At 49.5% G+C, this 26,290-nt stretch overlaps 1 protein-coding gene across 1 annotated transcript in view; it reads left to right on the top strand.

The window, feature by feature from the left end:
* The window catches only part of KIRREL3 (kirre like nephrin family adhesion molecule 3), a gene marked incomplete at its 3' end in the record, with an annotated part of 345,526 nt that overhangs the window by 203,983 nt on the left and 115,253 nt on the right, over positions 1–26,290 (top strand). The window contains exon 2 of the mRNA XM_082493779.1: positions 18,094–18,171. Within this exon, the coding sequence (XP_082349905.1) occupies positions 18,094–18,171 (78 nt within the window). The remainder of the gene's footprint in view (positions 1–18,093; positions 18,172–26,290) is intronic.

Here is a 26,290-nt window from a genome sequence, read left to right as displayed (position 1 = left end):
GTGGGGTGGGAAATAGATGGCAATAAGAATTGTGTTCAGCTATTTTATTTAAGTCATAATCATTTCTAATCTAAATATGCAGGAACTGTATTACACAGCCTAATCAGTCACATATATTGTACTGCGTCTTCAGTTTAGTGAAAAGTAAAAGCCATCTAGAAGGCAGAAATATGTTAAATGAACATCTCTGAGGCTGTGCACCTTTTCCAATGGATGGAACAGCCCTGGTGTCTTAGCTTTGGTTCTTTACGCAAACCAGCCCAGCAGGGTAGGGATGCATCCCTGGGACACGAATGGTGGAAGGAATGACTGGTCTACAGAGTAATGACTTGCTCCAAGTCTAGACGGAGGAGGTGGGCAGCCTTCTGTCCTTGCTGTAGGCAGGGGGTGACAGTGCAGTCCCCCACGGGGTACCTCGCTTGCTGCCTGAGGAAACTCCTCCAGCTACGTGTCTTGCACCAGGGTATTTTATCTGGGCAGACTGGAATGGGGGTGTGTGAGCTGAAAAGCTGCTCTTCTCGTCCCACGTGAGCCCTGCAGCAGCTCAAGGTGCAGCAGTATCAGTAGGATCCACTCCTCAGCGTTTAGAACAGGGCTGAGGAAATTGGGGCAGCAGGTTTTCCACTTGTGCCCTTGAGTCTCTGCGTGCTTGTCATCCTTTAATGCAGATTGTTGTCTCTCTTCCCACCCCAGGAGGGCTGACTCCCGTTACTGAGGGGATTTGCATGCCCGAGCAGTGTGCCAGAGGTGATGTGAGCGGCCTGATGCGCTGTAGGACTCTCCTGCGGGAAGTCCCTGAGCTGGCGAAAGGGGAGGACGCTATTAGGGAAGCTGGAATCCCTCCAGCTTCTCTGATCGTATCGTATTTGTTCCCTCCGTGTTTGCCAAAAGCACCCTTATTTATTTCATCAGCTAAATGCTGAAAACCAGATGCCCGACTTCCATCAAGGCTTTTAATGATAATGATCATTGCTTCCTCTAATGCAGTGTCTTCTAGTGAGGGACGATGCCAAAGCAGCGCACAGCTGTTGACCAATGGGTGCCTGTCTGTTTTCTCCAGTATTTTGGGGTACTTATCTATTTTTGTGCTAGGGTTCCTTTTTCTTTTTTTTTTTTTTTTCTTTTTTTCTTTTTTTGCTGAGTTGCAGGAAGTTCTGAGGTGGAACATGGCAGCCTGGTGAAGCAGATGAGCTCGGGGAGTGAGGAGAACCTCCTGCTCCTTTGTAGGGTTTCAGAATGCCTTGTACGTGTTCAAAATGTGGTCCCTGCATCCTCTTGGAAGCAGGAAGAGGATGCTGCTGCTCTTTCCCAGCTAAGCTATGAGTAAATAACACAGATGAGAATGCACAAGGAGTTTTTGGCAGAGCGAGGAGGAACGATGTTTGCCTTAGAGGTTTGTTTATGGTGCAGAGGCATGTTTTTCCTCTTCTTGAAATGGAAGTACCAAGTTGAGCTTGAGAAGATGCATGGTAGGGCGCACATGTTGGGGAAAGGCACGGGTGTTGGATGTGCTGGGGTAACCTGGCACGGGCAAGCTGCTTGGACCTTGTATTGACGCACGCGTGTACCTGAATTGTCTTCTGAACTGCTCCGTTGATCAAGAACTTGGTTTGAACAAGTGAAGCTGCTTTGTTTTGTCTGGTGGCTTTACCTGGGAAGTGGGAGCAGGGTTGTATTCTCGCATCCCAAGGTGTTTGAGGATGAACATGCTCCAGGCTGCTTTTGAGACAGGCAAAGGCACTTTAGTAGCGCTGTTCTGAAAGGTGTCGAGATGCCCTCAGGCTGTCACCATCCTATAGAAAACACCTGTGATTGTTAGGTTTAACTGCGGTGTCGCTTTCCTTCTGGGAATTGCTATGTAACTTCTGGAGGTATGTTAAGATCTTTTAAGAAACAATTAAGAATTTCAGTATTGCTTTGATATTTGTTGAGCAAAATGTTGACACAACACACCACACTACTCAGATTTGTTTTAACTTGCAGTTTAGACTTCAAAAAAAAAAAAAATAAAAGAGTATGAAATGAATTAGTGAATTATTTTGATTGCTGTGTTCATTTTTTCAGCAGGAAAGCTACCCACCTGGAAAATACCGACTGGCTGCAGGCAGGAACAGAATTTATTTTCTGAGATAAGTGGATCTGGAATAAAAGTTCTCTTTATTTTTTTTCATTTTGGCTGCAAAGGATGATGTGCTTCTGTTCTGCTCTTTGTGCTGAAGATCAAATAAGGAGGAACTTTGCATAGGTGTGCCAATTCCTGTCAAGGAAAGTTTCTTCCCCCCCACCCCAACCTTTTCCTTCTAGAAGCAGCACCTCGGACTTGAGATGAGAGCAATATTTAATGTTCCTTTCACAATAATGCCGGTGTGACTCTGAATCCCAGTGCTGGCCCTCTTATTCCGTTTTCTGTTCCATGCACACAGTCTCCCTCTGATCTCTCTACCTTGGCCTTGTTTTATTCTTTTGGTTGGGGTTTTTTTTTTTTTGCTTTCTTTCCCCATTTCTCTTGCAAAGATGGCTTTGTGGAAGAAGCATCATTTCATTTTCCCAAAGGTCTGGAGAGGGCAGCTGGCAGATCTCATATGCAGGGTGTCAGCTACATTAAACGAACACACTCGGATCACTGTAAATCCCTATTTACACATAAGAAACACGAGGACATAAACCATGGAGGAAATAATACGTTATTGATTACAACAATGGCGTGTAACGTCCTTTGAAAGGCAGGTGGTGCATACCATCCATCAGCGCTCCTGATGCGGCTCTTCTTGCTCCTTGGAAATGCGAGGTGAGGTTCTGCCTCTCCCCTGGGTTCTGCCATTCTCCCCTGGCTCAGTGTGGGGAGAGGAGGGGCAGACCTTGTGAATGGTGGATTACAGAAGATGTTTGGAGATAGAATAGCCAAGCGGGATATTTCTCTGGGTGACCTGAAGCCACGCTGAGCATGTTTGGGTTTTTTTGTTAAGCAAGCAAGCTCTTCGGAGGAGGTTTTTCTCCAAGCGGAGCCAGAGCGTTCAAACCTTGTTGGCTTTCCCTCTAAGCGCAGGTGGATCTCTCCCTTGGTGTCTAGGCGGCACCAAAAGGAGGATTTTGGACGCAGGATTCCCTCATCATGTGTAGGAGCAGCATGGTGCAGCGTGTGAGGGGAGCACAAAATAGCTCCCTGACTTTGCAGAGAGGAGGATCTGTCACGATCGAGAAGGATGGCTTACAAGCTCCAACAATAATCTTCTGACTATTAAGTAGTATGCGCTCTGAAACAAAGTGTGTGTGGGGTGTTTTTTCTGTATGTGGTTGGTTTTTAGGGCTTTTTTAAAATGGTGATCTAAAATTCTTGCCGTCTGAGATGCCTTATTGACAACGCTGGCCTGGTACTTGTGTTGCAGTGATGAAGAACAAGGTTTTGATGGCTGCTGAACTTGTAGCTGATGATTTCTTCTCTTTCTCAACAGCTGGCACCATCCCTAATCTCCCGTGCGATACATGAAATTCATTCCCTTGTTTTATCTCTGGCTGAGGTTGCAGGAAAGTGAAGTCCTTGAGGCTTGACAGGCAATTGGAATAGGTTTTGTTTGGTTTAAATGAGTTGAGAGTTCAAATCCAGACAGGTAATGGAGCGGTTCTCCTCCCCTTGTTCGGTTTTAGGGGATTGCAGACCTTGCTGCTCCTCGCAGTGTTGGCTCGAAGGCCAGCTGCCTGGGTCAAAAGAATTTCAAGGTACAGTCATGCTAACAGAAAGAGCATCTTTGGGAAAACTGGATAACTTGAATTGGCACATGGGAAAAGCCCCCTTCCTCCACCACCACCCCCCCCGGCCCAAGCCGCCCCTGACCTCGGATCTGAGCTGTTTGCTCACTCGTGTGAACTCTGCAGTGAAAACATATTAAAGTTGCCTTTTCCTGCGGCTTTTTTCCTCCAGGTATTTAATCTTAGTTTACAGATGAAATGTGCAGTGGAGAAAAAGATGCTAATCACACAGTTGCTGCACTCTGCTCCAGCCACTGAAAAATTTATTACCATCTGTCCTGGATTGGACAGGGCTGTGAGCATCAAGATGTTAACGGCTGTGAAGCAGCGGCAGATAGACTCCGAGTTGCAACAGGGCACGGCATCGAGTCCGCAGAGGCCATGCAGAGAGCTTGCAGGGGTTTGCTAGAAGAGAGGTACGCTTTGTAGTCTTCTCTCTGTTAAGGCCAGAGGCAAGAAAAGTCCATGTTCTGCTCAAAACTTCGATCACTTGGCTATAAGTGTCCCTCAGCAACTTTCTGGTGTTTTATGGTGGGGGGAGATTTCTCCTTTTTGTCAACCATTTCACTAATTGGCTCTTCCCACTTTTTTTTTTTTTTTTTTGGCCAATTATTGAGATGGCGGCTGTTATTTCAATGTCCTGGATATGTCATTATGTACAGTGCTAATGCGTCCCTTCGCTTGCTGTAAGGGGAGCTTTATAGAGTCAGGTTCTGCCAGGTTTTCATGAAACCAGAGCAGAAGGCGAGGTCAGCAATCAGCCCAGAAATGGGATTTCTGAAGCTCCCAAGGAAAGGTGTTTGGCTGTGTGGCTTTCTGAATATGTTGCAGTAGCAAACTGTCTTGGAAGCAAGGTGTTTTGATTTTTTTTTTTTTTTTGGCCCGTCTCTGCCCTCAGTGTATTATTGGACTTATAATTCAGAAGTACTCAAACTACAGCTCCCGTGATGCATCTAAAATATATGATTTGCGCTTGGCTTTCTGCAAGAGCTCTGTTTCTCCCTGGCTAGCTCTTCCTGCGGCTCTCCTTTCCCTCCAGCACCAGCAAGACCAGCTGAATCTTGGAGCACGCAATGGTTTCGTAAAGTACCTCTCCTGTGGTTGTGTTTGCCTACGTTTCTTCTTTGTTAAAAAGAACTTAAACTATTTTTGTAAAACCCCGCACCTTGAAAAACCTAAAATTGCTGAGCAAGGAAATAATTGTCAGCGGCGCAAGCAGTACTTGCGTTTCTCCTGCAGCAATTAGCAAACCTAAACGCAGGCTTGGCTGTCTTTCCAATTAAACTCTGGCAAGCTGGAATGCGTGATGTGATAATGAAGTAGAGAGTTTTGGAGCTACTCTGCTTGCTATTTTGAGGATATAGGAGCTTTAGGCTGTCTGGCTGAAACGAAGCCATTGAAAGTAATGGGCTGGACCATCTCACCCCATTACTTTTAATGGGATTGAGAGAGTGCGCGCTCAGGAGCAGCGTGCTGACACTGGGGGAAGCAGGGGAGCTGTTTTCACATATCATTCCAGTTATGGCCAACACTGGGAAAATGGCCCCCTGGCAGTGGAAACCAAGCTGCTTGCAATAAGTTATAGGGTTTGGCAGCAGATACGAGGAGTAGTAGCAGGAAGGGTGCATAAAGGCACGTGTTGGCACGGGCTGCGAGCTGGGGCTTAATTTGGTCAAGGCATGTCGTGAGGAGGAGAACTGCAGTGTATGAGATCCCTGCTGCTTGTGTGTGCTTTGGGCTGCGTAAGGGCACGAGCAGGGTGCCAAGTCCTTCCCTTATACCCGTCTTCCCTGATTTACCTTCCTACCTCTTGCCTGTGCTGATTGCATCTGTAGGGGTGGAGGAAGTCTCTAAGGTTGCGTGAAATACCAACCTTGTTTGCTGAAGCTGGTGGGTACCGCTAGCAAAGCGTTTGCAGCGTGAAGACCGAGCCAGCAGGAACAGTTGCAGAAATTGTGAGTTTTCAGGTTAATCAGGAAACCCGTCATGCTCTAAAAGGGGAGCAGGGATGGTCATGAGACAAAGGATTAAAGATTTAGACCGAGTGCTGCAACCTGCAGCTGGTGGTGTGGCTGCTCGGTGTCTTCCCTGGACCCAGACAAGGTGCCTGGTGCTGACTCGAAGAGACGTGGCACAGCCCGCAGCCGCTGTTGTTGCGGGATGCCTGCATGGCCTTGCAGTCTGGATGATGGATTTGTTTCTCGTGGTGGGACCGGATCCGCTACTGCCGGGACGTTGAAGGAACGTGGTCTGGACAGGGCAGCAATCAGCCTCCCGCAGCCTGAAATTTGCCCACTGGCTTTCCTTTCCCCGACTGCTGAGCGTGGCCAAAGCCCTCCCTGCCAGCACGCTGTAAAGCTTCAATACCTCAATCAAAGCAGCCTTCCTGCAGAAAGGGATGGAAATGCAATGATTAGATAACTGCTCAAATCTTGTGGCTTTCTCCCCTTCTCTGCAATAGGTGCCTTGTTCGTTGGCAGAGGGTAGGGACATGTTTTCCTGCTGCCCCTTCTATCTTAGCACCGTGTGCTCTTCGAGCAAGTTTTAACGGAAGGGAAAGAGCAGAGACTGAAGCAAGCGCACCCCCAACTGGGATTAATCTCAAATTGCTGCTCCCTTGGCCAAATTACTTGTCTGTGATGGTTCGGCACCACCACCGTAAGTGCGATTCCTCAAGCTATTTAGGTGCCTCAGCTCCCATTCAAATTGCTGGGAGGTTTAAATAGGAAAAGAGGAAATAGAGATTAACCTGTGTACATGGGTCTGACCCAAGGTGACTTGTTCACATCACTGGTCTCCTTCAGCTCAGGACTGGTGGATGGCCCAAGAGGAGATGGCGTAGCGTGGACTGGTGCTGCACAGCAGGTCTCCTGCCCCCTTCTTACCTCGCAAGCGGGAAGGCGGCTTGAAGAGTTTTCTGAAAGTGCCGAGAGTTGCGAAGGAGGGGAAAAATAAAATAGAAGCTGAAGATCAGAAATTTAAAAAAAAAAAAAAAGAAAAAACCTCAGATGTGCAAGAATTGCAGCCGTGCTGTGAGGTAACCGGCAAATACAATTTAATTACAAGATACGCAGAAGTAATGGCGTTTGCGAGGCTGGAGCATGATTTCCCAGTAATAGAAGGACCGCAGGGTTCCCTGCCTCTGACTGCTGTGTCATCTTCAAATGAGAGCACCGCGGTGCTTTAGTGCTTTCCCTGCCTTCAGAGGGGATTAAAGGGCCGCAGCTACTCAGTCTTGGAAGAGCCGGGCGGTTGTCAAACGTGTCCAGCACGTGAAGGATTTGGAGTAGCTGGGCAATGGGCTTCACGGGATTTGAGGCAGGAGGAGCTGATGGATCAGGGGCAGATGGACTTGAAGGCAGAGACCCTGATTTTCTAAGTCAGGCAGAGGATAGCGGCTTTCACTAGATGTTTCCAAGGGTAGAAGTGGTTTGTGCTTTCCTGTACTGTCCTCTGCCTTTCTAGGCTTGTAAAATGCGTGGCTGAACCAGAAGCGCTTCAAAGGCAGGAGGTGTGAGAAGCGGTTGTTGATCCAGAGCGCCACAATAGATGTGACCTTTACAGTGCTGTGGTTTTATTTTTATTATTTTTCTCTCCAGTGTGTCCACAATCTGTCAGAACAGCGTGGGGACTTCCAGAGCTTATTGCAAAGTGTTTCCATTGCCACGTTCTCCTCCGACTAGACCCTGTAACACCTCGAGCAGTCCACCAGTCTGGGTGGGCTGTGAGGCTGACACACCTCCTGCTTGATGCAGATCTCTAGACTGGTGTGTAAATGTGGCACTCTGTACCAGGGAAGCACAGAATGTGTTATTTATTCCAACATGAGACTCTCCCACCAGGTTTCAGGATAATGGCGTGCTGTGTGTGCGGCTAACGTTGCTCAGATTGCGATGGGACATGCGGGGGTCCTACAGCAGGAGCAAAGAACAGTGCAGTGGCTTTCAATGAAATGAGAAACCAGAGTGGTGATGAAATCACGTCTTTCAGAACACTGTGTTTTTTTTAAGGAATCAAAATATGCGGATCGTGTATCTTTCTCCCTGTCAGTTTTGTTCTGAGCTTTTTCATTCAGGTTTTAGATCATCTTAGAGACTAGCGATCCCTCCTGCTGAAAGCCCTCCTGGTATGTAGGAGCACAGCCTGATGCCGGTGCAATGGCTGGAGATGGAGCAGGCAGGCTCGCCACAGCTTAGACTGGCCCAATCTGTCTTCCACACAGCCCTCCCCTTGCAGCCCGCCCTGTTTAACATGGACCCTGTGTCTGGGGCTTTTCCAGTCTCTTAGAACATAGAATCATAGAATGGTTTGGGTTGGAAGGGACCTTGAAGACCATCTTGTTCCACCCCCCTGCCCTGGGCAGGGACACCTCCCACCAGCCCAGGTTGCTCCAAGCCCCATCCAACCTGGCCTTGAACACCTCCAGGGATGGGGCAGCCACAGCTGCTCTGAGCAACCTGTGCCAGGGGCTCACCGCCCGCACAGGAAAGAATTTCTTCCTAATATCTCATCTAAATCTCCCATCTTTCAGTGTAAAACCGTTCCCCCTTGTCCCATTGCTCCCCTCCCTGATCCAGAGTCCCTCCCCAGCTCTCCTGGAGCCCCTTTAGGCACTGGAAGGGGCTCTAAAGTCTCCCTGGAGCCTTCTCTTCTCCAGGCTGAACCCCCCCCAACTCTCCCAGCCTGTCCTCCCAGCAGAGGGGCTCCAGCCCTTGCAGCATCTCCGGGGCCTCCTCTGGCCCCGCTCCAACAGGTCCGTGTCTTTCCTATGTCCCCCCAAAGGTATTTTGATTTCCTGGAGAGCTTGTTTCATCAAGCGCAATGGAAAAGATGCTGCAGAAAGGTGTGATGGGTTTCATATGTGTCCTCTGCCCTTTCCTCTCTGGTGGGACAGTGTTATTTTTCTGTTATATGGAGTTGAATATGCAGCTTCTGGTTTGGGGAGGGGTAGGAGGGGAAGATGGCTGGACAGGGAGGAATGAGCAGTGCTGCATTGGTGCCACCACAGACCTGGTCAGGCAGCTCCCCGAGTCACTGTGAGTTCAGGTCTGAGCTGGGGGCAGATGACAGACAGCCCAGAGCCCTGCGAGCCCTCGGCTTGTGAGAGGAGATGCCTGGGGGAGGCAGAGAGGACAGACAGGGCAAGGGACGAGGCTCAAACTGTCTGTTAGCCTCCCCTGCTCTCACTGTTCATGCCCCAGAGATGTGAGGAGCTCTGTAGAGTACACGTAGGCTGTGTCGGATGGTGTAATGCGACCACTGGAGTGTGCCCGAGACAGATGTGCCCAGCACCTGGCTGTCCTCTGGTGGCCCCGGCTGCCCCGCTGACTCCTTGGAATCAGGAAACGTGGTCTCAGCAGTACCCGTCTCCTTCTGGGGATGGTGATGTGTCGTGGTTTCAGGGGCTGACCTGGGGAGGCGTCAAGGAGAGACTGGGGGATGCATGGGGAGGTACTCGCCTATTGCTTAAGTTTCTCTCAAAGCCTTGTTCCTGACCTTCCCGCAGCGAGTTGCTGCCTTGGAACGGGGGGATGTATTTTGTGGCTTGAATGGAGCAGCGCGTACAATGGGCTGCAGTCAAAAGCAGACGAAATCCCCGGGAAGCCCTTGAAGTGCCGGTCAAATCCACCAGCGAGGTGAATTGGCCGTAGCCCCACCGAACAATACAGCCGTCCTCCCAGGGAGGGTCCGAGCTCCGGGGCTGTAGCAAGCGGAGGAGCTTCAGAGGGTCTGAGATGAAAGAGGCAACAGGATAGCAGCTCTTGCGAAATACTGTAGAAATCACATAAACTGGAGAGAAACGCTTGAGCTACGCCTGCGCGCTGTGAGATTGTGACATGAAAGATTGACCCCGCAGGGATGGAGAGGGCCTGGAGGCGTTGCTGGGGACAATCCGTTGCGCATCTCTCCTCGGTGGAACCTTCAGAAGTAGGGTGTGGAAGGGAGCTGGAGGTGACTGTTTCTTGCCGCTGCTGCCCAAGGATGTGGGTTTGTGGGCAGCCCCGTCAGCCTTTCCCAACGCCGGTGAGGGGGTTTAGCAAGAATCCATAGAATTTTCTGGCTGCATTGGTTAGCTGACCAGCAGAGCTCTGATTAATGCAAACAGGAGCTGATCTGTTATTGTTAGTGGTGAAGAAAACAGAGTCTGTTTCTAAATAACCCTTTATTTGTTTTCCTTTTGACTAAAACAAATGCGGTGTGGAAGTTGTGGCTTCTACAACAGGAAATACAGGAAAAATACCTTTGCAGTGTATATATATAACAGTACAGTTAAACTATGGAACTTGCTGCTACAAGACCTTATCAAAGGAAGGTAATTCAGATGATTTGATTAGTGTAAATGTGTACCTGGGCATACAGAGGTATGAAAGCTGTTTATCCACGAAGGTTCAAGTACTGCAGGCTGCCTTACTCTGGGGTAAATTGTTTTTCCTCCAGCAGCTCCTTCGGACTTCTTTGGGGGAAGGGGAAAAAAAAAAAAAACAACCAGTAATCCTAAGAATGACTGCATTTGAGATTTGTGAGGATTCTTTTTCACTTGCTGGATGCTCCCCAAATAGGATATGTTTGTAAGAAAAGGAGCACCAGCCGTGGAGGGCTGGGGAGGAGAGTGGGGAATACAGACACATTCAGCGCACTGAACTTTAGGGACCAAAGGCTCTGTGTTGCCACTAGAGGGGGAAAAAAAAAAAAACAACTCTTCAAACAGCACTGAGTTACAACTTGGAGGTGCCTTTTTTCCCTTTGTTAGCCAGGGAACACAGGGAAATAATTCTCTCCGCTCAGCGGCGTGAATCCCTCTTCCTCCTTTCCCCTTCTGCCAGTTGTGTTTCCTGCTAAGAAGCAACTTTTAATTGTCTGGTACCAGGGCAGAGCTCGCTCTTGGAGAGAGTTGCTCACTGCGTGGTTTCTCTAGTCTTCCTCTTGAAGCTTTTGGTGCTGATGTCTTTCGAGGCAGCTTGGAGAGCTGGATGCCAGTGTACTATGATATTTCCAGGCACGTGCCTGTCTAAAGCTGTTTGTCCCAGAGAACCTCCTCCTGGGTCACAGATGGCTCTCTTTTTTTCACCGGGTTGAAAGAGACTCAGTGAAAATAAGCGCACACAAGTTTTCCTGTCACTTTCCGTTATGGTTTTTAACCCAAAAGAATGTTTGGTAGAAGTTTTAAGGGCGCTCCAGACCTTCACTCTTCAGCACCAGAAATTCCCCTTAGGGAAAACAGCGCTGGGGCTGCCTTGTTTTGGTGATGCTGCTGTGTGAGCTGCAGATCTGTACCTCTCCAGCATTGTTTAGGGCAAACTTAGGTCTTAACGGAGGTACTGTGCAAGGTTTTGATGTCGGGGGATTTTCCTTTGCCATGCGAGGCGAGGCAGACACGCTGGAGGGGAGGGATGCCATCCAGAGGGACCTGGACAGGCTGGAGAGATGAGCTTGTGCCAACCTCATGAAGTTCAACAAGGCCAAGTGCAAGGTCCTACATCTGGGTGGGGGCAATCCCGCGCACAAATACAGACTCAGCGGGGAATGGCTGGAGAGCAGCCCTGAGGAGAAGGCCCTGGGGGTGCTGGTTGATGAGAAGCTCACCGTGAGCCGGCAATGTGCGATCACAGCCCAGAAGGCCAACCGTATCCTGGGCTGCATCAGAAGAAGTGTGGCTAGCCGGGTGAGGGGGCAGATTCTGCCCCTCTACCTCACTCTGGTGAGACCCCACCTGGAGCACTGCATCCAGCTCTGGAGCCCCCAACATAAGAAGGACATGGACCTGTTGGAGTGGGTCCAGAGGAGGGCCACAAGGATGATCCGAGGGCTGGAGCACCTCTCCCATGAGGACAGGCTGACAGAGTTGGGGCTGTTCAGCCTGGAGAAGAGAAGGCTCCGGGGAGAGCTTATTGCGGCCTTCCAGTCCCTAAAGGGGCTCCAGGAGAGCTGGGGAGGGACTTTTTACTCGGGCATGTAGTAATAGGATGAGGGGGAATGGCTTTAAACTGGAAGAGGGCAGGTTCAGATTAAACGTTAGGGAGGAATTTTTCACTGTGAGGGTGGTGAGGCACTGGGACAGGTTGCCCAGAGAGGTTGTTGAGGCCCCATCCCTGGAGGTGTTCAAGGCCAGGCTGGATGTGGCCTTGGGCAACCTGGGCTGGTGGGAGGTGTCCCTGTCTATGGCAGGGGATTGGAACTCGATGATCTTCAAAGTCTCTTCCAACCTAAACCATTCTATGATTCTATGCAAAGTTGAACTGTCCTCCTGAAGGTGGTCTTCACCCCTGTGCAGCCGCAAGAGGGGACACTTTGCCCCTCCGAAGTCTTCGACCAGAGCTGCCTCCTGAACAGGGGCCTGGTTCCTGCAAGCTCTGCTGTACGTGGCTTCCCTCTTTAATACAAACAGGATTTCCAGGTCTGTGGACCATCGGAGAATAGCCCTTCTGCGCAGTTGCGTTTTACATCTCGGAGCAACGAGCTGGCAAACACCTCTGCTCCATCTGTTTTCCTTCGTTGATGGATTCTTTAAAGTCAGATTGTGGTCCCACAGGGACACACTCAACTAATCCTCTGCTTTTAAGATTTTATTTGTGCAATAAATGGATGACAAGGTGGTTTGCAAGTACATAACACAATAAATGGGTTTATAAATGCAACTTTTCTGCAGAGCACTATAGAATAAAATACAATATCACTACAGCATTTAACACTGATCTCTGGTTCATTCATATTTCAAACAGTAATGTGCCCATTTTCTCATCTGGGAAGCCTCTTAGGTTTTTTAATACATTTTTATAAATTAACAGGGCACAGATTTAATAATAACTTTCATTTGTATAGCTTTTTGCATCTCTGAGGATCTTGGATAGCTCTGCAGACTTAACAGTGTAATATAGAAATTCTGTGCCGAAGATCCATTTGCTCCCTGCCGGAATGCGGCAGTAGTTTGGATCGCTCAGCAACGCTTCTGGATGCAAATGACATGAAGAGAGGAAGCTCAAATTCAGCGCTCGCAGCAGAAGGTGAACTTCATAGAATCATAGAATGGTTTAGGTTGGAAAGAATGTTGAAGATCGAGTTCCAACCCCCTGCCATAGACAGGGACACCTCCCACTAGGCTTGGAGAAGAAGGATGCAGCTTGCTTTCTGGGTGCCCAGAGCAGTCCTCCGAAGGAGAGGTCACAAGGGCGATGAAGAAATCTGCAGGAGAAAAGCAGGATGGTTCCTGAGCCTGGGAACTAGGATGCTGAAAAGCAAAGAAGAAAATGCTCCTTCACACGCTTCTAGCTTTTGGGATGCATTGTCGCTAGACATGGAGAAGCCAAGAACATGGAAAGCCTTGGGAGATGGGTCTCTTCTGTCCATAACGTGTTTCTTTAGCAACAGCAGGCAACTTTATCCATTAGGGCAGGAAACTTCTAAGCAGGAGCATAAGGTTTCTCAGCCAAAGTGATCCAAACTCTTGGATTTGGTGACGTAGGATCTTCTCATATCGCCCTTGATGGCCAACTTAGAAACAAAGAGGAAGGTATTGAGCTTCTTTACTTGGAGACTTTCATGCTCCTTCAGGAGCTCCCACCCAAGTCCTTGGCTTCTGAGATCCTCGGGGTGAGATGGGGCTTTTCCAACCCTCTGTCTTTCCCAGTCGCCATGTTTTGGTGTCACTGACGCTGGGATACCTGTCCCAGAGGTTGTCCATTCCCCAGCCTGAAAAGAAAAAGTTCAGAACAAAGCTCATGCATCTAACATGCAATTGGAAAAATATTTACAGATAGCAAATTGGCATCTCTGTGGAAGGAAAACATGAGAAAATGGAAACGTGGTATTTATGTTAATACAAAGTTTTAAAAAATTTCATTTAAGAGACCAGCTGTTTCTGCTTCTCTTATAAGAGCTTAATTGGTATATAATAGCATAGTTAATTAAATACAAATCAATAGTTTAAAACAGCTAATTGATATTTAATATGTATGGGAAATATAACTTAGTTGTAATATAATTAACTCAATATTAAATAAGCAATGGAATTGCAATTATGCCTTTACAATGATTATAAAGTTTATTGTTCTTTAATAAACTTCAATTAGACAGGATGAGCTGAAAAATTATTAAACAGGTATTATTGGGCTATTAAACATTTATTATCATTCCTGGTGGAATACAGCTAAACAATAGTACACATTATGGTTGCGTTAATAAACCTTTATTACTGCTTTGCAGCTTTAGCCTTTACTTCACCGGTTGATCAGCAACTTAGTTCTCTCCCTGAGTTGTGGGTGGAGGAATGCCTTGAAATTGAGTAAGGAAATCCCAAGCGATGGGAGAAATGAGGAAAAAGCAGGAGGCTTCTGTAGTTTGGGCCAGCAAAGAGAAATCTTTCTTTCAAAGCAAACTTACCCAGTTGGTGCATAAAGATCCCTTTCCAGAAAACCCTGAACTCTTGTTTCTTTTAATTAGCTTTTGCTTCGTTGTCGCTGGCCGCCCTTAATGCTGGCGACGTGTGGTTTGAACTTGGTTGCGCTTTGTCTTATGAGTGGTTCTTCTGCAGGTTTTGAGGTGAATTAATGCAGGTACTTTTGAGCCAGTCAAAGACACAGTTCTGCCCTGTATTTTCCAAACAAGATACTTAAGCTCACACTTCTTCAACGCGCCGGGGATGATAAACTTCAACTGTAACTAGTTTCTCTCTGCTGGGAAAAATCAACTGCTGTTGCAAGGGGATGGATGGGGATTTGTTTTGTGGGTGGGGGACCAGCATGGGTTAAAATGTTCTGTGTTCAGTAGTATCTCAGCAGCCCCCCTAAAGCCAAAACATTTAAAATGCTGGGTATCTGCTTAACTATTTTAGCTTTAGGTAGCCACTAAAAGCCATGAAGTGGTGAGACATCCGTAGGCATCAGAGTCATATTGAAGTATTTTACCTTTTAAAGGCACTCTCAAGCATTTAAAGGTGCCTTTAGCTACAAAGATTTTTGCATGTTCTCACAAATTTATGGTATGAATTATTATAATGCAGTCCTCTTGTATAGCTCCTTTCATCATGGGATATCAAAGTGTTTTATAAGCATTAATTATAGCACCCCTCAGGGAGGCAAATGGAAGATAGACACCCATACTGGTGTGAGCTGATCCAGGCTCCAGACGGGTAATAACCCAGATTTCATCCGGATCCAGCTTACGTGGCTCAGCCCTGACTAGCCCTCCCTCCTGCAAGGACTACGTTGTGACCGGGAGCTCTTGGGTAGCACAGCCCTCTAAAGCATCAACCTCCTCCTTAGGGACCGTTGGAGACTGGAAGATGAGAGCTGGACATCTGGGTGGTGGGACGTTCATCCCCCAAGTAGGCTGCAGCTATTGCTGCCTCCATCACTGCTTTGGTTCAGGATGCTCTTGACGATGTTTGTGGTCGTGGTCCATGGAAAGCACGGCGGCCCCTGTCGTGCCAGGTCTCCGTGTTCAGGAAGAACCCAGCCAGCATCCACGTGTGCATGCCGGGATGTATGTTGCACATCTGAATTAGTAAGATAGGAACGCTGGCTTGCTCAGCTCCGCTGTGGGCTGCACTGCCTTGTGTGACGCTAATCTAATTGTGTTGTTTTAATTAGGCTTTGATACCTTGGTGCTCGTTGAAGGCTCAATAGGAATCAATGCAGTTTTGCTTTCCTATCAATAAAGACACAAACGCCTTTTGCCTGCTTCGCAGCCTGTGTGTAAATGGCCCCGGAGGTTTGGGAGGCTGTCGTCTCGCAGCCCTCCGGCCACGTGCAACACATCTGTTTTCACAGGCGTTGTGCAACCCTTCGTGGAAACCTCACTCGACGTTCAGCAAAGTCGTATCGATTCTAGTTATCGGATAGCACGAAGGGAGGCAACCGGTGCTGGATGTCCTTCAGCTAAACCAGCAGAGCCCAGCAGCAGGTGGGAGTATTGGAAGCATCTGAGGCTCTGCAAGTTGACACCTTTGTTAGTGTATTTGCTGTTGTGTAGGCTGTGCAGGGATGGCATCGATGGCATTGCCTCAGTCCTGCAGAGCAAGAGGGCTGGCTTCCACCTTTGCTTTAGGGAATGGGAGATGGTTGCCGTTTACCTCTTTCTCCTAATTAAGGCTCTGTGGATAGTTGGTTCCCCTGCCGTGATTTGTCTAATCTTCAGACATCTATGTCTGAGTTAGTCACCACTTTTTGTGGCCAATGAGAGTCACAAGCACCCCCGAAGTCATCCCAGGCAGGTGAAGTGAGTCACCTTCTGGGGTTGCCTATGTCTTTCTGGGGCACTGCCTTGGGTGGCAATGTGGATTTAGGGGGGGCAATTAAATTTCGGCTTACTCTAAGCATCTCAAGAGGCTTACTTTTGTCTGAGCGTCGACTTCAGTGGGATTATATGTGTGATTTTGGTTAGATCACAGAATCACAGAATCACAGAATTATCAGAGTTGGAAGGGACCTCTAGAGATCATCTAGTCCAACTCTCCTGCTAAAGCAGGATTGCCTAGAGCACATTTCTCAGGACTGCATCCAGGCGGGTCTTGAAAATCTCCAGGGAAGGGGACTCCACAACCTCCCTGGGCAGCCTGTTCCAGTGCTCTGTCACCCGAACCGTAAAGAACTGTTTCCGTGTATTTGAACGGAACTTCCTGTGTTCTAACTTGTGCCCATTGCCCCTCGTCCTGTCACTTGGAACCAATGAAAAGAGCCTGGCTCCATCCTTCTTCAACCCACCCTTTAGATACTTGTATGCCATAATCAGGTCTCCCCTCAGCCTTCTCTTCTCCAGGCTAAAGAGTCCCAGCTCTCTCAGCCTTTCCTCATAAGGGAGGTGCTCCAAGCCCTTAATCATCTTAGTTGCCCTTCGCTGGACTCGCTCCAGCAGTTCCCTGTCCCTCTTGAACTGGGGAGCCCAAAACTGGACACAGTATTCCAGTTGTGGCCTCACCAGTGCCGAGTAGAGGGGGAGAATGACCTCCCTCGACCTACTGGCCACACTCTTCCCTATGCAGCCCAGGATTCCATTGGCCTTTTTGGCGACAAGGGCACATTGCTGGGCCATGGATAATTTACTGTCTACAATGTTATGCTTATGTTGTCCTTGGTGGGGAGCCTTAGGATCAGGAGCAGTTGGTCCTTAGCCTCTTGGAAGGTGGAGCCCTGTTTAGTGTTAGAGAAAGTGCTTAGTCTTGCTTGTACCCTGAGTGTCCTGGGGTCAAAATAAGTCTGTTTTTTCTGGGTTTAGGCTCTGATTCTGCTTCATACTGTGCACCAGAGGAGGACGCTAACCCCTCTGCTGGGATGCCATGGCAGCTAGCAGTATTGGGGAGGGATACTGTAGATCTGGGTACATAACCATCTAAATCTGGGTATCTTCTCTGCACATCCCATCGCACTGCGGTGAGCAACTTTCCTCTTGACACAGTCCAGATCTGCAATTCAAACCCAAGTTTGCATCACGACGCTAACGGGCCTCGCTCGCTCTGCCCTAAAGCTGTCGCTGTGCTCTCAACCCTCCTGCTTCCTTTCTTCCCCTCTTGCGGGCGGCACAACTGCGTGACACTCCCCAGCGCTCCTTCCTCGGCAGAGGGGGGGGGGCTCGAAAGAGACCACAGCCACATTAAGTAAACATCAAAGGGGCTTTGATCAGCAGGGCTCTGCAGAGCACAGAAGCCCCCGAGGAGCTCTGCAGGTCCACAGGCAGGCAGCATCGGGGACATGGTACCTTAATTTTCTCCACTGTGACACAGGAGAATTTGTTTGAAGAACTGGAGCTTTTTGCCACTCTGAGTTGCGCACGGGGAGAGCACGCGTGCACGCAACCTACTTCTGGATAAAACCCGTGCTCAGATCTCTCTCTGTTTGTTATCGATAGCCAGAAAGCCCCATTAAGAAATCAAGGCATCAAAGGCATGTGCCTCCTCAGACTCTGGCACTTTGCTGCTTGTAGGGTCACTTGTTTGCTTCTAAAGAGCAGGATGCCTCAAGCCAGGCTTATCTTCCCTTCTGAGGGCCAGTTCCCGTTTTACTGTGCTGCCTGCTAAGGGAGAAAGGGATTAAAGAGTCCGTATTGTTGCAACGTGCTGATGTGGAGGAAGACGCAGCCCGTTCCCTCTGCTTAGTATAAAGAAGCACGTAAGAAATGGGGAAGGTGACCCTCCTGTACATGTACATGGCTAAGTGGAGCAGCTGGAAGCAGTTGGTTTGGGACCTCCAGTGAAGTTCAGCTGTGAGGCTGACCAAAGACTTCAGTTAACGTGCCTGCCTTGCTGGCGCTTTGCCTCAACGGTGTAACCGGCAGGATTTGCTCCCTGCAGCATCCCCGTGTGCTTGCTCTTGTCCCCAGCCTAGTCATCTAATATCGCTCTCTCTTCTCTTGCAGAACTGGGGCTCCCGGGAAGAGGATGCTGCCTAGTACTGGGGTTCATGTACAAGGAGAAGTACCGCAGGATGACTGAAGGTGAGCGGCTTCCCCACCTTCCATTCTTCCTTCCTCTTTAGCAATCTCATTGCGAGGGACGCGGGTGTGCTGCTGCTAGGAACGCGCTAGGCTCTTGTTCACACCGAGGGGAAAATCCTGCTTTCCCCTTTGGTCTCTGAAACATCTTAGTGGGCACAGATGTGGGAAGCCCCCTGCATGAAGCTGCAAGAGAAGAGCAGAAGCTTATTAGTTCCATACATCCAAAATCCACCGTCTTTTTCCCATGGAAAGGATTTGTCGCATGGGAATCTCATCCATCACTTGCTGCATCTAGTCTTTTTATTCTAGTTGGGTGGTAGTGCCTCACCGTGACACCTTCAGGGTACCAATTTTCACTGCCTTTGCACTTCTCAGCACCATTCCGTTGCTTGTCAAACCCCTGCACTCTGGCAGAGACCTCACTCAAATTTCCCTATTTATATTCTAGTCATGCCCCAAGTACTTTATGAGCATTGATTAATCCATAGAAATATCATAAATAATTATGAAGCATAATAACTAAACAAAAACTATTTACGCTCGAAAGAATTGGCATCCTTGCTTCTGGTAGCTTCGTCGCTTGGCTTCTTTTTCTGGAGTGAACCCTGGTGCGGCACCATCTCTGATTAATCCTGGATCAGAGAAGGATTAAAGGTCCCGGAGCCCTGCAAGATGGGAGGGTCCTGTGGGTGTATCAAGGAGAATTTGGCTGCTGTGAGGTTACTCTGGAGATCACAGACTCGATCTGGAGATGATTTAGTCCTTGTTTGGGGGTTTGATTGGAAAGGATTTTGCCCCGCTGGGCTTTCTTTAGCTTGCATGGGGTTGCCCAGCGGTTAGCCACGGGGGTGTCTGCCCTTGCAGGGAGCCTTAGCTTCCCGAGAGGAAAAGGTGCATTAGCTTTTATGGGGTAAAACTCTTGTGGAGGCAAGTTTATGGCTCAAATATCAGTTAGAAGATCAGATCAAAGGTTCCTTCAGTTCCCCAGGAGCCCGGAGACTGAGCTGATAACGTGGGGAAAGTACTTCACAAGACTTCACCTCGTGCTTTTTAATTACCACATGCTTTTTAAACATTGATTAGAGTATGTTTTTAACGGGAAGGGGCTGTCCCTTGGGAGAAAGGATGGCAGAGTCTCGTCCGAGTGCTGCGAGAAGGTGCGATTTCTCTCTCCATCCCTTCCTGTCCCTCAAGGCTCTTGGAGAGGCTGCCTGCGGCTGTGCTCAGACGGGTGGGAGCACCCTGGGGATGCTCGCAGGGTGTCTGAGAGCCAGCGGGACCGTGGGCGCACCTGAGCATCCTGCCAATCCTTTGGGATCAGTCACAGAAGCTCCTGTCCCCCGGTGGATTCAAAGCCTGCTGTCCGCCTACGAAGGGAGCCACCTTTTCAGGCTGAACATGGCTTTGTGTGGAGAGAACAAAGAAACATGAAAGGCCAAAAGTAAAGCCTTTGTGTGGGAAAGGGAACAAAGTGTGCCTGCCTGCCTGGCCCCCGCAGGCTGCGGGACCATTACATTTAAAGGTACAATCTGCCAAAAAGGAGAAAAAAAAAAAAAAAAATACCAAAACAACAAAGTTGGGGGATTTCCATGGCTACAAAGACCGCCCTGGACTTGCGTTTTCACCAGAGGTGGTTCTGGATGACAACTGCAGGCCACCAACCCTCCCAGGTTTGTGGTGGATTTCGGCGCAGGTCCATGGCGTGTGAGCCAAGGGGGCTTTCAGATGTCTGGTCATCTGCAGAGGTACGGGGAAGGTATTTCCTGCCCAAAGTACCTGAGCCGGACTCTTTGGGCCGGTTACCTTGCAGGGATAAGGAGAGAGACAGCTTCCCTTTTATGTTTTTGCCAAGTGAGAGCTTTTCCTCTTTTTATTGCATGATGGTGCTAATGAATAGCCCTATTAGTAATTACAGGGTAGCTGAAGGAACTGAAAGCAGAGGTAGGCAGTGGGGCAATGGGATAATTATGAGGTGTGGGGTCTCTATCGTAGTGGAAATGGGTAATTACAGGGATCATTAGAACCTCGCTGTCATTTTGCAGAGGCATCTACAAAATGCGCTCGTAGGTAGAGAAGCACAAGAGGACTTAAGCGGAGGTCATGTCAGCGTGGAGGAATCGCTCCTTGGTGGGAAAGCGCTTCTCTTGGCTGTCCCCATGGAGAACATCCAGGCTGGGCACTTGCAGACCAGCGTGGCGACCTCCCCCAGCAGCGTAAAATAAATGTAGTGGCTTACAGATGCTCTGTGGCCATGCCCAGCGAGGGTCTCTGGTAGCATTATGTTGTTTGTTTACCAGCTGGCAAGGGATGGATGTCCATTAACACAACTGATTGCAGATGCGAGCTCTTCTGGTTGAGCTGTCCTCCAGGGCAAGAAGCCAAAAATAAGTGTCCGAGAACTCGCCTCTGTCGGTGTTAGTTAACACGTATCAGTTCTTCGTATCAACACGTATCAACCTGTGCCATGAAAAAACAGGTCTGGGTGAGGGTGTTGGTGTCTCTCCCGGCTGTAAGGCAGCAGAGCTGCCTGGGCTGTGGTGGCAGCACTGGTGACGTGCAAGGCAAGAACGATTCGGGTGCTGTCCCGTCAGCTGGCATTGCTGTGCCGCATCAGCTGCGATTGCCTCTTGCTGTACCACCACTGCGATGCCCGCAGCAGGAAAGGTGCTGGATTTGGGCACGATTTGGGGCTGTGTATGGGCCAGGGATTGGGAAAGCGCCGCTCCAGCGTGGCTGCTGTATGCTTATCCCTTTGCTGTGATTGACGATTGCCTCGTCTGCGTGCTGGGATCGCTGTTTGGTGTGCGGCTGTGAGTTGTAGGGTGAAATTAAGCTGGTGACAGTTGTAGACAGAGGGAGAGAGAGGTAGAGCTGTCTGTAATGACGGCCTTGCAATAAAGACGCTTTAGAGTTAATCCTCCACCATCTGTCTTCGTTCTGCTAATAACCCACTCAATCAGATGCTGCCGACTGTTTGTTAACATTCAGAAACAGATACATAATCGGGAGGAGCGTGCTGTTTGCTCACCAAGGGCCAGATTCCTCCTTGGGAACGGCTCTCCCCTGGCCACGGTGGCGGTTCAGTGGGAGCCACAGCCTGTGGACTGGGTGTCCCAAGGCACGTGCCATGCAACGGAGGGATGCTGAGGCTGGCGGCGAGCTGAGTTACCCTGCTTTCCCCAGGGCTTCTGCTGGCCTGGCTCGAGGTGATTTTGAAGTAGAAAGGTGGTATCTATGAGGTGGGTCACCTTAGTTCCCCCCAAGAATAAGGATCTTGAACTAATCTGAAAATGGCAGCTTGTTTTTTCTACTCCCTCTTCCCCTTCCCATCCAGTTCTCTTCCCTTCCCAAGGGAACAGCAAGGGGTGTGCTGTGAAATCTCTCCCTGCTCACCTCTCACGCTTGGTCCCTGCCTGCCCGTAACTGCCGGTCCCAAGTTAGGCTTTCTCTGCTCTCCTTTGCAGTGGCCAGGTATTCAGATGTCGATCCCGCTCCTGCTATTTTTCTTCTTCTCTCCTGCCTTTGACTTCTTGCCAGATCTAACTCGAGTCATTAGCAAGCGTCACTGCAGCAATTATGGCACTTTTTGGCTGCCATTCATAAAGCTACTAACGGGAACGATTAAGCGCTGAGAGGTGTCAGCCTTCTCCTTCACCACCTGTTCCCGCCAGCCGTTGGCTGCTGGAAGGTGCCTCCAACCCTCTCCCTGTGCACCGGGGAGCAGGGCAGGGCGGCTCGCTCCCCTCCTCTCACATCCCTTTCCAGGCACTTCTCTGCTCCTCATGTCCTCCTGTGCCGCGGGCGGGTGGCATCTCTGCAGGGTGGACCCAGCGCTCGGCTTTGTCACTGCGTGGAGGGGAAGGTCTGATGTTGGATGGTGAAAGCAGGAGTGGCTGGGGAAAGGGACAGAAAGAGGACTTGGTGCAGCATCCTCCTCCTGGACCACCTAATGGTTAACGATTTGCGCTCAAGGAAGGAGAAACTCCCCCTCTTCAGCTCCCTCCTTGGCGTATAGCCCTGCTTTCTGCTTTGCTTGCATCCACGCTATCGGTCAGGGACAGCACGAAGCTAAAATCTGTCCCTTAATCTTCAGGCTGACACCGAGGAGACTGCCACTCTAGACACAAACGCTCGCTGGTGTGCCAGGAGAGGGGTTGGCTTGTGCCCGCGTTATCTCGGGCAGCAGCCGCCTTCCACTCGCATCGTGGCTGGGAGCAGAACCCGCTCTCTGTAGCTTTCTGCATCCGAGGTGTCTCCATTACCTCTGCAAAGCACGGCGAGACCAGCAGCCATTACTGCAGAGCTGCAGCTCCACGTAGCAACGAGTGCTGCTCTGTGTTTAATTGGGAGAGGGTGTTGCTTAGCAAATCATATTTGCTGGGTAATGACTGCAGAAATCTGCTCAGATAAGGACTGTCTGAATGCAAGGCGAGAGGTTTGTTTTGTTTTTTTTTTCTAAAGGCCATGCGGGGCTGTTAGCATAAGACAAACCTTAAAGTTTGGGGAGTGTGGAGGGGGAGGGCTTAAAAGTTGCGCGATCTGAGCTGCAGACCTCACCTTGGCTCTTCTGTTCGTAAGGTTTGGGATAAGTGGCACCCAGCGACGGGACAAGGGGTAATGGGCACAAACTAGAATGTGGGAAATCCCGTCTCAACATGGAAGACTTTACTTTGCGGGTGGCAGAGCACTGGCACAGGCTGCCCAGAGAGGCTGTGGAGTCTCCTTCTCTGGAGATATTCCAAACCCACCTGGATGCGTTCCTGTCCAGCCTGCTCTAGGTGAGCGTGCCTGTTGGAAGGTGAGATGGAAAGTAGAGGAGGAAATGGGAATGGGAAAGAGTCTTAGTGAGGGAGAGAAGGAAAAAAGGTATGGGGGGGGGGTTGGACTAGATGATCGCCAAAGATCCCTTCCAACTCCTACCATTCCGTGAAAGGTGCTAGGCAAAGCTCTGATGTCTTTTATTGGGGAAAAATGGAGGTCCCAAAAGGGCCCCAACCACATACCTCAAACATAGGAGACACCTCAGACATGGGACACAGGTGAGGGTTGGCCCAGAGAGGCGGTGACGATGGTGGCCTGAACTGAAGGAGAGCCACCAGCCTGCTCTCTTTGTGACAGCTCATGTATCTGTGCAGCCCTCGGAGGCTGCAACTGGGAGGGATGATTCGGATCAGCCCCTGCCGGGGTTGGCAGAACTGGGCAGCTGCCTGTTCCTGGCTCGTGTTATCAGCCGGGGCTTCGCGCTCCTGAACCGTGATCAGTGTAGCTCTGGATGAGGTTTCTTTTGTCTTCCAACTTCAGCGCCTCTCTAGTCTGCAGATAGGTTTTGCTTCTGCGAGACGTGAGGAGAGAATTGTCTGTGCGTATGAAAGCTGTTTTTATGGCTTATAATTACCTTGTACCCATCCTTAGAATAATTGTAGCTCCTCCATTATTAATAATTGGAATTCCAGTCCTTGTCATAGATCACAAAATGGAGAGGAAGCTCAACCCAGGGTTTGCATAATGTACCTTGGTCTGAATTGAATAATTGGCAAAATGGTGAAAATAGTTTGGTTTTTTTCCCCCTATTCCTTGGTGCTGGAATTAGTGAGATATTAGTGCAATTAGCCAGTGCTTCCATTTGAGGCTGCGATCATTTGGTTTGTAATTTAGAATAAATGTAAAAGCCCACTTGTGCTTCTGAACGGATTATTTGTCCTGTTTAAAAGTATCTAATGGGGTGGCTGTCATCTAAGCAAGATACATTTGACCCATTTCAATTTGTTTCCCTTTTAATCTGCTATCTGTTTGCCTGGATCTTTTTTTAATAAAAACATGAAGAAGAAGTGGGCGAGAGAGACCAAAGAGGGAGAGAATGGAAGCGTTATAGATCTGGAGTTTATCATAAGCCAAAGTAACTTGAAATCAAGGCTGTTAAACTGCAGCAAGCAATAAAAAGAAAACACTATTTGGAGATCGTTTAAAGGGCCGAGTGACTTGTCAATGAAAGGTTGCTCTATCCGACTGCTTCTTAATAGCTTCTCAAAGGGAATCTGCAGCTCTCGCAAGAAGGAAGGCTGCGGGTGCTCTTGCGGCAGCTCTCTGCCGTGGGAGGGAGCATTTAGGTTGGCAGGGCGCTGGGGTGCGGCGGCAGCGATGCCAGGATGGGTAAATTCCAATACCAGGAAGGAAAGGAAATGGATTTAAATCCAAAACTGCCTTTAAAACACATCCTAAATATTGAAGCCCTGGATGTCTAGGGAGGCACAGAGGCTGGCTGCATCGCTCTTCTTCAGGCTGTAGACAGATGTGTGCCCAGTTTGGTCCCACTCTGCTCCAGCCATCCCACCGTGCCCTCCTGCTTCTTCAGCAGAGAACAGTGGGGCTCCGTGCCTTTCCCTCCCGAAGGCTGAGCATCCTTTCTACAACAGCCTGATTCAAGGCTCCTCTCTCTGTCAGACCCTGTCTTACTGCCTGGAGAGAAACCAGCTGGGACTCTGGGATGGGGTCCCTGCTGTTTTGGGGGAAAAATAGCTTGTTCAGAGAAAGCTGGCTGTGCCTCAGCTCCAAATGTCTCTCTGCTTGAACACCCCTTTCTGCTGCCTGCTGTAGTTCAAAGCAGGCTCAGTAAACGCTTCCTGCCAGGAAAACGTCCTATTAGAGTGTGGCACTGAGACGCAGTGACGTATTCATGCCACCCATTAGCAGCCCAGCAAGGCAGTTGCTGCCTCGGAATTGCTTGGATTTATGGGGACGCTTAATCTGGATCTTGCAAGTGACTTTTACATCTGCAGCAGCACAGGCTGAGCGTGAATCTTCCTCGGTCTCAAGGATAAATAAGGAGCCTGTCCCTCTTATCCCTGTAAAAAGTGACCTTTCTCCTCTGCCAGCGGCCTCTGTGCTGCTGGGTGCAGCCTGCACTGCTGGAGAAGCTCAAACTTCACTCCTTTCTCTGGCCCAACAGCGGAAAGGGTTTGTCCTTCAAGACCAGACCTGTAACACGGTATTTGGTTTAACTCAAGCAGTGGTGGCTCTGCTCAGCCTGCTCTTGCGCACAATGGAGCTGAACAGCCCCTAAATAACCTGAGCATCTTCTTGAGCATCCCAGCATCTTCTTACAGAGGCTTGGGCAAGCAGCAGGACCCTTTGGCATCAGTCTGCAGCCTGGGAATGGGATTTCTGCAAAGCTTTGCTCAAAGCTCTGGGATCTCTGGCTCAAAATCTGCTGGGATCCACCAAAGCGGTGGGTCCGTCATTAGCTGATCTCCAAAGGTCCCCACGGGATGCGGTGCGAACTTTGCATTTTTAACTCTGCTGTCATCGCCAATAAAGGTGCTGTCTCCTCCGGGGCTTGGCAGCCCTGATTGGGAAGCTCTCCCAAGCGCTGTCACTCACGTCTCCCCGCGAAGACACAATCACAATTGATTTGGGAAAGCATCTCCCGTATAAGCTGCACTGAGCCTTTTGTTCTTTATCTGACAAAGGCACTTGAGAAGGAAGAGGCGAGCGGATGGAGCAAGCTCCGGAGAAGTTGTTAAAGATGCGTTGTTATCAGCAGAGGCCTCATTGATATTTCTGTGACGCTTTGTGTGTCTGTTAGCTAAACAAGGCAGGGATGTAAGTGAAACCTTGAGGAAAAACCAGCAAACAAGCCGCCTTTTTGTTTAGTGTCAAGGGGAGGCTTTGCCTGGGTTGGGTCAGTCGGAAACCTGGGTAAAACGCAGGACCTCGGCGGAGCGGCATACGCTGCTGTGAGCCAAGTCCCTGTTGGTGAAATCCGTGGTGTGCTTTTACAGGGATGCTGCCAAGGGAAGGACCTCACCGTGCTCAGCACCGCTCTGTTCAGGCAGGATAGGAAACGCCTCCCCGTCCTACTGCTGCTCTCTGCTGCTTTGGAGAGGGGGATGCAGAGTTTCATCCGTGATGCTCCAGTTGTCTACAGCGGTTGCAGTGCAGCTGAGCAACTCTGCTGGTTATAAATCTGGTAGAAAGTCTGTGAGTTTTATGGTGACGGTGGTGTTGTAGCAGTTAATGGTCTAAGGGTATAATTTTATCTATTGATTTGAGTAGCAGTCCCCTGTGGAAAGCTATCGCTGTGTGGTCTTAAATAAATGAATACAATACTTCCTCGCTCCCT

Source organism: Vanellus vanellus (genome assembly GCF_965231255.1).
Source record: "Vanellus vanellus genome assembly, chromosome: 21".
Taxonomy (NCBI): Eukaryota; Metazoa; Chordata; class Aves; order Charadriiformes; family Charadriidae; genus Vanellus; species Vanellus vanellus.
The sequence above is the reverse complement of the archived record's forward strand: the minus strand, read 5'-3'. Positions and strand labels throughout refer to the sequence as shown.